At 41.0% G+C, this 15,105-nt stretch overlaps 1 protein-coding gene across 1 annotated transcript in view; it reads right to left on the bottom strand.

Moving 5' to 3' along the window:
• The window catches only part of LRP1B (LDL receptor related protein 1B), a 2,110,020-nt gene that overhangs the window by 607,849 nt on the left and 1,487,066 nt on the right, over positions 1 to 15,105 (bottom strand). The window contains exon 34 of the mRNA XM_077447755.1: positions 2,711 to 2,836. Within this exon, the coding sequence (XP_077303881.1) occupies positions 2,711 to 2,836 (126 nt within the window). The remainder of the gene's footprint in view (positions 1 to 2,710; positions 2,837 to 15,105) is intronic.

Genomic DNA, 15,105 nt, shown 5'->3' with positions numbered 1-15,105 from the left:
GTGGTGACCCTCAGAGTCAGAGAGGGCTGACATTCCTCCTCAGGGTGCAGGTTACTAGGCATGGTAGGTGCAGTGCAAGGTGGAAAGATGGGCACCAGTCCCTTTTAAAAATGAACAAAGAGGGTTTTATTTCTGTTAACAGGAACAGGGGGAGAGAGGGGTATGGCACAGGACACCCTTAGGCAAATACAATAGCAACTTGGCAGACTCCTTGGGCAAAAGTAGAAGTAGGCAGACAGAAATACAGAAAAAAGGGCCTTTAAGCTAAATGCAACAATCTGTATTTCATAGCAACTGCTGTCTCCTATAACAACTTTATTCACAATATTCCACTGTAGGTTCTCAAGCTTAGCGCACAGCTACCCACTGTACTTCTCTTCAAGCTTTACTTACAGCTAACCGCTGTACTTCTCTTCAAGCTTTACTTACAGCTAACCGCTGTACTTGGTGGATGAGTTCTCTCCTGAAGCTTTCTCGGCTATTTCACAGTCCCCAGCTGATGAAGAGTCTCTTCTGGTACTCCTTCAGAACTCCATCCCTTTGCACCTGCCTCTGGCAACAAGAGTGGTTGACCTTCTGGCAACTTCTTCTCTCTTGCTTCCAAGCAGCAACCAGGCTCCCATCAGACCGAGCCCCTTTACACGTGGTTAGGGCTCAGGCTTCATGCCTGCACCACGGCTGCTGCGCCACACACACCCACCCAGGCCAGAGCCTGGGTGGTAAGAACCCAGATCACCTGACTCACAAAATAAATAGTCTATCCCAGTCTATTTGTGGGCTATCTAGGAGGATAGAGAGGAGCTGCCCAGCATCCTTTTACCAAATTAAACATGTTAGACCTTTAGGCCGAAAAGCTAAAAGTCCATTCCTTCTAGTGAGTAGGAGCACAAGAAGGATGTGTGCCACTTTGCACAGTTTGATTTTTTGGAGCTCTACAGCAGAGGTTCTCAACCTCAGTCCTCAAGTACCCCCAAGGGGCCATCTTTTGGGAACCTCCCTTAGATAAAATAGCTCTTTTCAAGACCATGTTATTTATAAGGAGAGGAGAGAGATGGGACTTTGAGTGAAGCACACAGCAGTAAATGGATTGGTCAAGTGACTGAAAAAATTAAATTTATTCATATTTCACAAGTCATACATTGTTAGCTGTGCAATAAACTATTTTAACCCCTGTGTGTTGTGTTTTTTTACATTTATTTCCACAGGTGAATGGGTAGGGGTACATTGTACCCCATACTCATTCACATAGGGTGGGGGGCCGGGATCCAGGGGCTCCCAGGTTCTGATAAGCCCACGCCCGCAGACCGCCCAGGATTGTCGGGAAGAGGCCATTGTCCTCATCAACATGGGAACAAGGTGCTTTGGGGTGGGGGGGGGCGCACGGCCCCCCCTTCCCCAAGGCATCCCCCCATGTTGAGGGCACGCGGCCTCGTCCCCACCCCCTTTCCTGGCCGGCCGGGTAGCGTGCTCGGATAAAGGTCTGGTATGGATCTGGGGGGAACCCCACGCCATTTTTTTGGCGTAGGGGGTTCCCCTTAAAATCCATACCAGACCTAAGGGCCTGGTATGCTCTTGGAGGGGGAACCCATGCCGTTTTTTTTTTAAATTTGGCGTGGACTTCCCTCTTGAGAGCTGATAATTCTGTGAGAGTCGCCTCCGTTTAGACGGAGATCCGACTTGGAGGCAACCTCCATTGAAATCAATGGGTACCAGTCGCCTACAAGTCGGAACCTTTTCTGAAGTCGGAGCTACTTCAGTAGTGTGCATTAAGACGGCTCTCATTCAGTTACATTGATTTTTACATGTAGCGTGACTTAAGGTGGCTAGGGGCGACCTGAAGTCGGATCTGAGTCGCCCCTGTGTGAACCGAGCCTAAGAGTACACAAAGATGTACTTATCCATTAAACAGTAAGGCTCAGTTCACACTTATCATGCGACTTGTGACACATAAATGCACATAAATGCAATACTCCCTACGTACATGTACCTGAACAAATGGCTGTATCTTAAATTGGGTGCTGAAATGACCAATGGCTAGAACCAACAGCAATCATGAGAAGGAAAGGTCACCAGCAGACCAGGATCTCCAAAATTGGGTCCAAAATTTTAATCACATAGTATAAAAAAAAAATAGAAGCAATGTTTCGGAGCCACGCAGGACCCCTTCATCAGGCATGTGTGCTGGTGACACTTCCTTCTCATTGTGACACAAAGACATGTGACAAGTTTAAACCCATTTATTTCAATGGCACCTGTTCCAAACTATGTGACTAAAGTCGAAGTGTCTTTAAATAAGGTCCCTGCACTACTTTGATGCAATATAGTGTAATAAGTCACATTTAAGTTTCATGAAAGTAGCACTGGAAACTGTGAGTCGCACTAGTGTGAACTGAGCCTAAACCTACATGTATAACAATCAGATCTAAAAAATTGATATTTGTGGTAAAAAGGAGGACAAAGCAATTTAGAGCTTGTGGTTTATATATATACACTAACACTACATAAAAAAATCCTTGGTAATGGTGTTCATTTTTTTTTTTTTTTTTTTTTTTAAGTACGTTTCTGGATAACTGTCCTCTTACAAATATTAATCGTTCCACCAAAATATATATTTTTTTCGGATGAAAATAATGTCCCGTTGGGCTATTTTTGACATTAACAAGTCTGCCTTCTGGACAACACGGAGAGATAAATAAAAGCTAGTGTTCACCTTGACAGGACATTCGATTTTTCCGAAGGTTGTAGCCAACGGTGCACATGCACGTTCGAGTGGTTTCAGAGGTCGGTAAGCACAGCTGGGAACACCCACCATTGTTCATCTGGCAGGGATTGCTACCTATATAAGATATAAAAAAAGACATATAAATATATTTCATATTAATTAAGTAAATAACGATATACTTTTTTTTTTTTTTTAAAGGTTTGTTTTTTTAAGTAATGCTTACAGGAACTTTACTATCATGCTAACCAATTATTACCTAGAAAATATATTTATAAAAACTGTAATCTCAACGATGTCATTACAAAGCTACAGTCAATAATTCAATAAGTAATGTCACTCTGCAGACAAAGGCAATAAATATGTCAAAACAAAAGGGACACAGGGGACAGGTAAAAAAAAAGAATTCTCTATAAACAAGTAAACGTTAATGCTCTGCAATGTTTTCCTAGAGGCACAGTGCTCCTGTAAACACCCCAACATCAAAACAAAGCAGATCTATCACATGGGAAGCAAGTTCACAGTGTTGTACAGCAGAATGAAGCAATGCAGAAAGTAAAGTTTTATTTAGTCGGAAAAAGATTTAGCCAAAAAAAACTCCATTTACACCTAAAACATCACTTTTGGACTGAAATGTCTACATTTCCAAAAATGCACAGTATTTTTTTTTTTGGAATTGTCTCAGTGAAGTACACTCACTTTTGGGAAAAGGTCTCAGGGATGACAGCAAATTGTGCTACAAGTTCAGGTAAAGTTGGCAATCCAATGGAGTGGTGGCAATAAAAAAAATATTTATGCTGCAGGATAAAAGATTCCAGAATACAAAAAAAAAAAACATGTTTCAGCCTGGAGAGGCTTTAATCAAAGCTATGATGTACTTGGAATGGTTTGTGGAAGCTTCAGTCCTCTTTGTGTCTGGATAATAAGGGTTGCAGCACCTTGAGTTTTGGTTGCTTACTTTTGGTACAAAGCTTCAGTGATGCACACTCATTTTTTGATACATGGTCTGAGTGATGCACAGTTGTTTTTGGTACAAAGTCTAAGCCCTTGTACACACGGTCGGACATTCCGACGGGAAATGTCCGATCGGACCGTGTTGTCGGATAATCCGACTGTGTGTGGGCTCCTTCGGACTGTTTCTGTCGGAATATTCGACGGACAAAGTTTTAGAGCTGGGCTATAAAACTTTCCGACAACATGATCCGATCGGACTTTGTCTGATTGTGTGTAGAGAATTCCAATCGGACAAAGTGTCACGCATGCTCAGATCAAATTCCTAGACCAAAGCTATTGGCTACTAGCCTGAACGTAGTCCTGTCGTAACGAAATAACGTCGTCACGTTACGTACGATCGGATTTTCCGACAACTTTGTCCGACCGTGTGTATGCAACACAAGTTTCGGACAAAATCCGACAGATTTTGTTGTCGGAATGTCCGACCGTGTGTACAAGGGCTTAGCGATATCAGCACAGTAATTTTAGCTACATCCCCATGATGCACAGTCATTTGTGGTAAAAAGTCCCAGTGATGCACACTCATTTTTGGCGTATGGTCAAGCTCCCAGTGATGCATAGTCATTTTTGGAGCAAGGTCTCAGTGAATGCACAGGCATATGGTCTTATTGATGCACACTCATTTTTGGTGTAAGATCAAAGTGATGCACACTCATTCCTGGTAGAAGCTCTCAGTGAGACACAGTCATTTTTGGAGCAAGGTCTCAGTGATGCACGGTCATATGGTCTCTAACACCCTAGAGAAAAAAATGGCGGTTGTTACAATACTTTCTGTCACACCGTATTTGTACAGCTGTCTTACAAGTGCACTTTTTTGAAGTAAAAAATAAGACAACAGTAAAATTAGCCCAATTTTTTTTTATATTGTGAAAGATAATGTTACGCTGTGTAAATTGATACCTAACATGTCACGCCTCAAAATTGCGCTCGCTCGTGGAATGGCGACAAACTTTTACCCTTAAAAACTTTCATAGGTGAAGTTGAAAAAAATTCTACAAGTTACATGTTTTAAGTTACAGAGGGAGTCTGGGGCTAGAATTATTGCTCTCGCTCTACTGATTGTGGCGATACCTCACATGTGTGGTTTGAACATCGTTATCACATGTGGGTGCTACTCACATATGTGTTTGTTTCTGCACGCGAGCTCGGCGGCATGGAGTGTGTTTCAATGTATTTATTTTTTCTTATTTATTTTACCTTTTATTTTTTATTTTTACACTGTTCTTTAAAAAAAAAAAAGTGTCACTTTTATTCCTGTTACAATAAATGTAAGCAACCCCTGTAATAGAAAAAAAAGCATGACATGACCTCTTAAATATGAGATCTGGGGTAAAAAAAAAAAAATCACTTTAAGAGCTATTGGCGGGAAGTGACATTTTGACGTTGCTTCCGCCCTGCAATGATATGGAGACGGGTGGGGACCATCTTCCCCTCACTTGTCTCCATGCCTATCAGGAGAGCAGACCCAATTGCCTCCGACGGCTCCGGTAAGAGGCGGAGGGCATCGGAGCGTGGCAGGAGGGAGGGCCCCTTTCCTGCCACGATAAAAGTGATCTTGCAGCGAATCCGCTGCAGAGACCAATTTTATCTGAAAGCGGACCGCCTGCTGAAGAAGGGGATACCATGGCTATGGCAGCTAGCCGCTGCCATAACAACAATATTCCACTTCAAAGTACCAACGTAAAACGACGGCGGGCGGTCCGTAAATGGTTAAAGTGGTTGTAAACCTCTGAAATTAAAAATGAACAAAACATATCCTACTATAGTGTGTACTTGTCTTAATCCAAAGCACCTTGTGTGATTTCTGTCTGCTCTCTCCTCCCTCTGCTATCTGTATGAGTCACTTCTGACAGTCAATGCCAAAAGGCAATACTGGGAGATGGCCCTGCCCTCCCTCCTGCACAAAGAAGGCGATGGACAGCCTCAGCTGTGCATGTTTTCCTATAAGACTGTGTAGAGGGGGCGTGTCCATACCCTCCACTCAGGTCTCAGATTATACTCAGCTCCCTGCTCAGTATTGTGCAGCATGTATCATCAGATCCCTGTCTCTTGCCTTCTGAAGCTCAGAAATGCTGTTTTAAAATGTGTGCTTTAGGAGGCCGCAGAGAAATGAGAGCTACAGATAAACTGGTACAAATTATGTAGGAGGATTTGTTTAATCTATCTGCATCTGAGGTTAGTCATTTCAATGAGTATATGTAAGGATTTACAATGACTTTAAGGCAAACGAAATAAGCTAATTTTGGTATAGTTGCAGCATTTGCTTGACAGCATTAATGGCTAACCAGTAGTCTTCACTTGTTGCCTGCAATAGCTCTTTAATCATATGTGTATTTACATTTTTCCCACTGTGCTTAAGCTTTTCCTATATTATTTTTACTATTTATCACTGTCCTCTGCTGCTTGGATAAAGTTGTCTCTTGAACACTATGGTCTACTCGTCTAACAAACAGCCTTCCTATCTTCCTGCGTCCGGTGTCACATTGAATAATGAAGTACCTAATTGTACTTCGGAATCCAGGAGAGGCAGCAAAGGAACCACCTTAAACACCACTAAACTGCACATTTTTCATACTAATGGAGCTTTTAAGGTACCTGCAGTGATACTGTTAATGGGCTTGTCTCTTATATTGATGATTTTGCCAATATATTCTTCAGAAGGAGATAACAATTTCATTCAATTTAAATGTACCCAACATTAAACAAGGAGCTTCTAAGTAGTCATTTGTCATTAATTCTGGATTTAAAATGCATGGTATACCCTGTTTAAATCATTTATTCCTGGTCTGACCTTTTTAGGATGTATGTTTCAGTTTTGTTGTTTATAAGGATACCGAAGCAAATTAAATTTCGCAGAAAAATAGGAAACTGATGGCAGATGCATGCAAATCAATATGTGAACGCCAATGGATTGCTCAAATGGTAAAATCACTTTATTACCATAATTATTATTGTTATTATTATTATTAGTATTACTATTATTATTATTATTATTATTATAATACTTGTTATTATTATTATTATTATTATTATTAGTAGTAGTAGTAGTAGTAGTATTACTATTAGTATTATTATAATAATTGTTATTATTATAATAATTGTTATTATTATTATTAATATTATTATTATTATTATTATTATTATCCTATTGTGAACCTTTCCATAGTATAAACAGTGGGGTTGATTTACTAAAACTGGAGAGTGCAAAATCTGGTGCCGCTCTGCATAGAAACCAATCAGCTTCCATTTTTTTTTTTTGTCAAAGTTTAATTGAACAAGATAAAGTTAGAAGCTGATTGGCTACCTTGCACAGCTGCGACAGATTTTGCACTCTACCATTTTAATAAATCAACCCCAGTGCGAATTTGCAACAAATGCAAAAAAAAAACAGGCATACGCAGGTCACACACCTTCAAGCAGTTTTCCCAATAAACCCTTTAGCTTCCATTGTTTTTTTTTGTACACGTGTTTAAAAAAAATTATTTAAGCTTGAAGATTAGTTAAAACCCCCAGACATTATATATTTTGCAAGCAGAATAAATTAGTGGTAGTTTCAATTTTTTAAGTTACACAAAATATGTGCAACACTTTATCAGGGGCAAAATTCTAGTAAAAAAAAAAAAAAAAAGAAAAGTTAATTTTATTGGATAAAAACAAAATATATCAACCATTTTTGGTAAAGTATAAAAGATTTTGGTACCTTATACTTTCTAACATCCCCTACAGGTCATCAGCTTAGAGTTAATCATGAATATTGTCTCTAGAATTTTTGAGATATGTAACATATATATCGCAAGCAATGTTTTCATGCATAGGCACCCCCTATGGGAGATTTTACGTTCGTGTATGCAGGTATGTGGGGGCAGGGCAGTCACCACATTTTGGAGGGATTTCCACAAATAGGAGGCACTGCCATGTGCATTTCGTCAGCAAAAGGACGTCTTTTTAGTGAAACACTTTGTTTTACAGTGTCTGCCATTTAAGGTAATGGTGTGTGCAGATCATGCTCCATTAGTTTATTCTGCACATCTGCCATATTGCTTTCATTAGACAGTCAGCTTGTGCAGTGCGTAACCCTCCCCCCATCACAGCACCATGCCTCTTTACTTCTCTCAAAAGTCCTGATGCAAGCAGTGGAGAAATGATGCACCTATTAAAATGTCTTGAAGGGTTGTATTTAGTCTGGAGGACTAGTAAGGATACGCTTAGCATTTGGTTCCTGATGTCAATGTTTGCTAAGTAGGCAGCGGATGCTTGCACCCATATCCTTAGCAACCACAGACATCACATGGTCCATTCACTTACATGGCCAGAACTCCCTGGCCACGAAAGCCAATGGGGGTGGGGGGGTGGAACAGGTTGCCCAAATATGGCCGCAAGGCCATTCTGGATAATGCCTTCATGTCTTCCTGAGTCTCCCTGAATAAAATAACTTAAATCCAATACTCTACAGACATATGTGAATTTTTTAACCTTTTCCTATTATGTTTGGAGGGTGCTCCTGGGGTGTGTCGGTGCACTCACTTCCTCTTTGGGTTCATTCTCTCAGCTCCCGGAATGGACTTGCCTCGCAGATCCTGACTTGCAACACTGTTTATTTAGAAATATTTATACTTATACATATTCCAGGGAGATACATATCTTCTTTCCATTTGCCCCTACCTTCTTTCTCACTATCTGGGCAAAACATTAGACCCTGTTTGGTACCCCTTTTCATTTTTTTCAGATACGCTAGGCGTTTTCTCTTGATGAGTGGCAACTGGCCACGAAACGCGTTGATACTATCAATGTCATCATGTTCCCAACACAAAGCTTGAACTCAACTGTGACTCATTTCCATCCTATAACCCATTTGTATCCATTACTTTATAAGCATTGGCTTTTTATACTAGTTACTTCCATGGGATACTACTGTATGTGATTTCAGATGCGTGCATGTACATACATGGATTCTTCTTTTTTTGTATGCCAATTGTCTTGTTTATACATGGATAAAAAAATACTCATGTGTAATGCTTTGTTTATATGCCAATTAAATCTTTTACTATTTCTCCTACCACGTGTCTTGTGCCTCACTCAAAGTCCCAATAACCCCTTTCTGAAATCCAATAAAGAGACAACCGGGAAGGACAGTGGTAGATGATACTGAACATCCACCATCCAGAAAATGAAGTGAACTCTATCTAACTTGCTGTAGCTTATAATGCACATTGTGAGAAGCTTGCAGTGTGCAGCAAAATTTGCATTTTCTGTGCAAGGCCGGAACCTGTACAATTGTGAAAAACTAAATGTAAGGCTGGAGGAGTTAAGCTTTAAAGATCAAAGTTGTATCTCTACAGTTACAATATAATCTCAGCAACCTTTGTCATATAGGAAATAGATTTACCTGTAGATGATTAAATGTTATGGACTATTATTGGGCTACACATTGCAGCTAAATAAAATTGAAGGTGATTTTATAGCAAGCTGTGCCATATATGATAAATATGAACATAAAATGATTTGGCTGATACCAGTGAAATATTCTACTATACTGTATATCCAAAGGTAAGAGTAAAATATATACTCTTTAGCTATATTATATATAATAATATAATATTTAAGAGTTTTCTTCCTCTGTGCTGTGAAATCACAGAGGATTTTTTTCCAATATCTCACCCTGTTTGAGGTCAGTCTGAGGCCAGCATGGTGGGAATGGTGCCAGGCAGGTACATTCTATGGTCAATGACAAGTGATAAAACCACTCTGTTACACTCCAGACCTCGAAGGAAAGGTTTATTACTGGATTATTAGAGAAGCAGACAGTCCAATTCCCCCATTTGATAAAGCTCAAACTATCTGTCATTAACTGTCTATTGGCGAAGATGTCAGGGCTTTATTTAAAGGAACACGACACTCTTTTTTAGATAGTTGAAAGGCTTATATTGTCAAAAAGAGATGCAATTTTTGGGTCAGGGCTAGTGGATCGGCTCCTACCCTTAAACCCTTTTTTCCCTTGTAGACAATAATAATAAGATTTCCATACCAATGTCCTCCTAAAGGCGTGACTCCTGGAGCTGTATTCCCCAATTATTTATTTGATATTACAGATAGTCCATTAGTGTTACATGTTTGTTGGTTAGGTACAGCGTGGTGCAGTGGCAATACTTTTATCATATTTAGCATGTTAGCCTTCTATCCCTCAGCATTCCTCTTGCCACAGCTTGTTTGGGCAAGTGCTTGAAGCCAAGACAAGTGGCAGTTATCAAACAGCTGACTTCTTGTTAGATATGTTGTTGAACAGCCACCTCCCTCCACATAGCTAATAAGGAGGTAGATACTTGATAACTTGCACTTTTCTTGGTTTCAAGCACTTGTACAAGATAAACAGTGGAAAGAGAAATGAGTGTCAACTTCTAGTTCCTTTGCACTTTTCTTGCCGTAGCTTGTCTAAGGCAAGTGTTTGAAGCTGAGACAAGTGTTGGTTACCAAGCAGCTGTCTTTTTGTTATCTATGTTTTTGGGGAAGCTCAGAAGAAGAGGGGGGTGCCCGATCCCATAGCTAGATTTACAAAGCACATAGGAACATGGTACAACTTCCTATATGTATTTTCTCCCCTAAGGGGAGGGCTAAACTTAGGCGAAGTGAGAGTTCTTACTAAGGCTCAGTTCACACAGGGGCGGCATGACTTGCAGCGCTGTGACCTGTACACGATCAGCAGCGACTTGCAAAATGACTTCTGTATAGAAGTCAATGCAAGTTGCCTGAAGTAGTACAGAAACCTTTTTTCTAAGTCGGAGGGACTTGAGTCGCTCCTATTAGAACGGTTCCATTGTACAGAACGGAGCGCGACTTGTCAGGCGGCTAAGTCGCCTGGACAAGTCGCCCCTGTGTGAACCGAGCCTAACCCATGTTTTGAAAATCAGACATAGCAAAATAAAATGCAAGCCTCCTATGAAAAGGTATCCAAACAAAATAACAAAACTTTATTATGACATCTTATACAAGTGTAGCAGTCTGTCTCGGAGGGGCAGCTGAGAATATGCCCAGGTCTCCCTTGTTAATACAGAGGCTTTCTGCCAGAAACACAGGTCCACTAACCCACAGCACAGGCTCAATTTAGGAGATGTCTTTTTTGTGGATTTTGTTTGGAGAAACTTGAACAGGGTTTATGATACTCCAAAACAATATCAGAAATCATGGGAGTGCAAACGTCTTAGTGCAAATCCTAAAGCACACTTGAAAGTCCCAAACTAGGTCTTACTCACAATGTCCTAGGAGCTGTCTGCCACCCAGCTTTCACATGAGGGAGACAAACAAGTATATCCCTATCCAGATTAGGACTCCCAGAGCAATGCCCTCCGGCAAGTCACTTTAACAATCTTCTACAGGCTCTCAGTCCAACACCAGCTGAGGCCCCAACTTCAACTCTTGTCTCGGCACTAGCTGCCTTGGAGGGTCAGCAGCCCCAAGAGAAGAGAAACCCTGCAAGCTGATGAAAAACACTCTGCCCAAGCATCCCCAAACATTAGTCACCTCCACATCCACCTTCTGGGATCCTCCTTCCCCAAGATTGGTTGGAGTTTGATAAATATTTCTAAATCAGTAGTTGACCCTCCTATTCTATTTTCTGGAGGCTCTCTCCAGACACAGAAAGAAGTAATCAAACGCTGCCTGTAGGGAAACTCCGCTCAGACTAGAAAAAAATTATTATCTCCACACTGAGAACAGTGAAGCCAAAAAACTAAATTTAGCCTAACTTCTGCCAGGGTGCTACACAAGATTGTAGACAGAACAGTGAATTCCAGGACACTTGTCCTCAGTCTAGACATCTGAGGCTGACTTGTACAACTCTTAGCCATATTGCACAGCTCCTGGCTACATGGGGTATGCTTAGGCATTACAGCATGCTCCTGGGTGTCTTGCACAACTCCTGGCTGCACTGCACTGGACAGTATGGTAAAACACCCCACAGTCACTTCTACGCTGTGTAGCAAGATCAAGTACTCACTCAGTCCCAGAATAGTGGAGCTTCCTCACACCTGCTCTCCCAGCCCTATCCAGACTCTGATCGAAGCGGGCTTCAGTAGGCCCCCTAGTTAAAGAGGAAGTAAATTCTCCCACTCTGATGCTTCTTTTCATTTAGTCCATTATAATAAGTAATTATCAAACTATGACCACTGTAATCCAGCCCAAATCGCATATTACTTACTGTTTAAAGAAACTTTAAAAAACTTGTTTCCATGGCTAAGGCAGTGCCATCTTAAGTATTGTTTTCTGAGTCCACAGTGGAGTGTAATTCTTCCCTTACATTGAGCACTTCCTGTACTGTTAACCAAGCCTCCTTCTCAAGCCAATGTTTCTATGGCAACCCTGCTTCCCTGTTCATAGCTGACTTGTTTTATTTCAAAGTATTTACTTGTGCTGATTATCTAGTGTTTGCCTGTGTGAGTCCTATCAGCTTCAGCTGATAAGACTACAGTAATGCTGCCCCATGCCCTGCTTTACACTGCATGTGATGTCACATGGTCACATGGAATGTAGGAGGAAGCTCTAAATGATTATGAAGTCTCCTGGGATATCAGTGGTATGCCGTAGGAAGTCCTGATAACAGATAGATAAGCACATAGAGAGTGTGCCGTAAATCAGGGGAGATCTGGGCATGCTCAGTGATTTTATATTCATTCTAAAGAACAAAAAGGATTACAACTATACTAAGCAAGTAAGGAGATATCTAAAAGCAGTGTTCATTAGGGTTTTTTATGCTGATTTACATGGGAAAAAGTTGTGGGGGAGAGTTTACAACCACTTTAAGCCTAGCTGGGACCACAATCTCTCCAAAAGGAATCCTCAGGCTTCCCCTAACTGGTCTCTCTCTCTGCCCCATGAGCAGAGCTCCCAGCACAGGGGTCTCTCCCAGAAGGCTGGACCACAGAACTCAGAATGCTTATGGGCTTTCCCTCCACCTTCTGAGCACACCTCCCCAGGGATTGATTGGAGACCCATAAATGTTCAGGCCGCCTGTCCGGCTCTCCTTCCCATTTTACTTCTAGAAAGCTCCAGAAGACAGTGGCAAGTAGAAGAACAGCAGACTGTGAGACCCAAGCAATCAACTCCTGCTCTTCTGATTACAGAAGAACTAACTATATCTGCCTAGCAGCTTACCCTATACTAGAAGGGTGCTACACAAGTACAATATAAACTGGACAGTCAACCACATACTTGGTGCCCCCCTCTATATTCTACAGAAAGTCCCTGTTTGAAAAGGGGAACACACAGACAGAAGACGAGGCATTAATACAGCTGTGGTTGCCTCTAAAAAATAATATTTATCACCTATCTATTTACTACATTTCATAGATGGGAAAAGCCTGTCAAGTGATATTCCATCTGTAGACATATTAAGGTTCTAGACGTGTTTAACACGCAAGAAGCTTATCAGTCTCACCAGAATATATACTTCTGGGATGTAGGGCAAGCTGATTAAACAGCATCATTGTAACTAAACCAGGAAAAAAAAAGGTGATCTATATTTAAACTGTGGCATATCTGCAACTATTAGACCAGTATTTAAACTGGAATAGATTATGCAAACCGCAGTGCATGTTTGATCTCAGGATGCATGCACACTGATAACGGTCTTTAAAAAGTTGAAGTCACAAATTGACACTCTGCCAAGCGGCTTTTCCAGAACTGTCTTATCCATTGATCTATTGTGCTTCCTTGTGGTGCTAAAACTGGGAATCATGAATAATAAAAGAATCCGGAGAAGTTAATCAACACTCGACAATTCACTGTTTATAGGGAATTATTAAAGAAGCAAAAACACAGTTTGCAATGTGTGAATGGAGGCCAGGGAAAAAAATAAAAACTTTATAGGAACAAATTAAAGGATAACTCCACTTTTACAAAACAAAAATAGTCAAAAAACAAAAAACAAAAAACATAGCATTTACAATTCCTTCACAAGATATACTGTAATTGAATGTTGTTAAAGGAGATGTATGGGGGTCACAAAAAAAAAAAAATAAGCAAACATGCATACTCACCTCTATCCTGCCAGCTCCAAGACTGAGAATTTACCTGACCGATCACATGACTGCTGATCACTCAATACTTGGTCTTCTCAGAGCTGTGAGCGGTGTCTGGAGCAGTCACTGCTCTCCACTCTACCCCTCCACCACTCACTGGAGCACCGGGTTAGGAAAGGGGCAGCACAGCCAGCTTCAGCCTTCAGCCACACGCTGAGAACTGGAGCCAGCTGTCAATCAGGCATCTGGGTGGATCCCAGCATTATCGTCAGGAACCTTCTAGAGTCTGAAGTGGCTCTGTGAGGCCAGGGTTTTTAGCTTGCAGTGACAGCGGGTTTTAGGTCGCTGTTGGCTGATTCTGGGTCTCAGGAGAGCACACATAAGCACACTTCTGTAACCCACTAAAGAAGTATGGCCAAAAATTGCCATACTTCAGCCCAGGAGCATTGGAAGAGCTTCAAGGGATGCAGGATTTATTTTTTATTTTTTTTTATTATTTACACCTGCTTACAATTACATGCAGAGGCAAAAGAAAAACCACACAGAAATGCTGGATTTTTAAAATTATTCTGTGTTTCCTATTTTAGCCAAGTGGACTTTATCAACAAGCTCTATAACGCAGGAAGGTGTCTTTTACCTAAAATTACAGTGGCAATTTGTGATGGGGAAAGCTTAGATATAAATAATGCTTTCTGGAGTTTTTTTTTTTTTTTTATTACTCTGTTGCTATCTAGAAGTTAAAAAAAAGTTACCTGCAAAAATTTTTTTTTTTTTAAATTAAAATCTCTCTGGTTGGTGCTGGCTGTCTTTAAGAGCTATGACCATTGATAAGTCTTCCCCCTTCTAAGGGTCTTGCATGCTGTGTGGCCCACAGTTTTTGTGGGTATCTTCCAGTCACTACATCACAACTGTGCACACATGAGATTAGCACCACAGCATAAGATAAAATAGTCTAATTTAATTTATTGGTATAGTTGCTGAAAGACAGCCAAGTGTTTTGGGGGTCAACAGGACTCTTCGTCATCTTGAATGCTCATGCAGATACTGCTGGCCGCCAATTCTTCTGATCTAGCAAATAGTTTCCCTGCACCGGTTCACACAGGAAAGCCTTATTTTTAGTCTATTCAACGTTTTCATTAATGACGGAAGCCCCAATGAAGGGGGAAGACCTTTGACCCCTAAAACACGTTGGATGTCTTTTAGAACAATGCCAATAAATACATTTGGACTAATCTTTTGGTCTGGCACTCCTTCCATGCATGCATTTTTTGTTTTTGTTTTTCTGGTAATCTGCTGGGCTACCCGTTGGAGGTTCATCTTGTCTGTCATGAGGAGCCTAAACTGAGTCAGTAGGATCTTCAA

The sequence above is a fragment of the Lithobates pipiens genome, unplaced genomic scaffold, assembly GCF_037356315.1.
Source record: "Lithobates pipiens isolate NorthernLeopardFrog02 unplaced genomic scaffold, aLitPip1_a1.2 Scaffold_22, whole genome shotgun sequence".
NCBI classification, from domain to species: Eukaryota; Metazoa; Chordata; class Amphibia; order Anura; family Ranidae; genus Lithobates; species Lithobates pipiens.
Note: the sequence above shows the minus strand (reverse complement) of the source record. Positions and strands in the feature narration are given on the sequence as shown.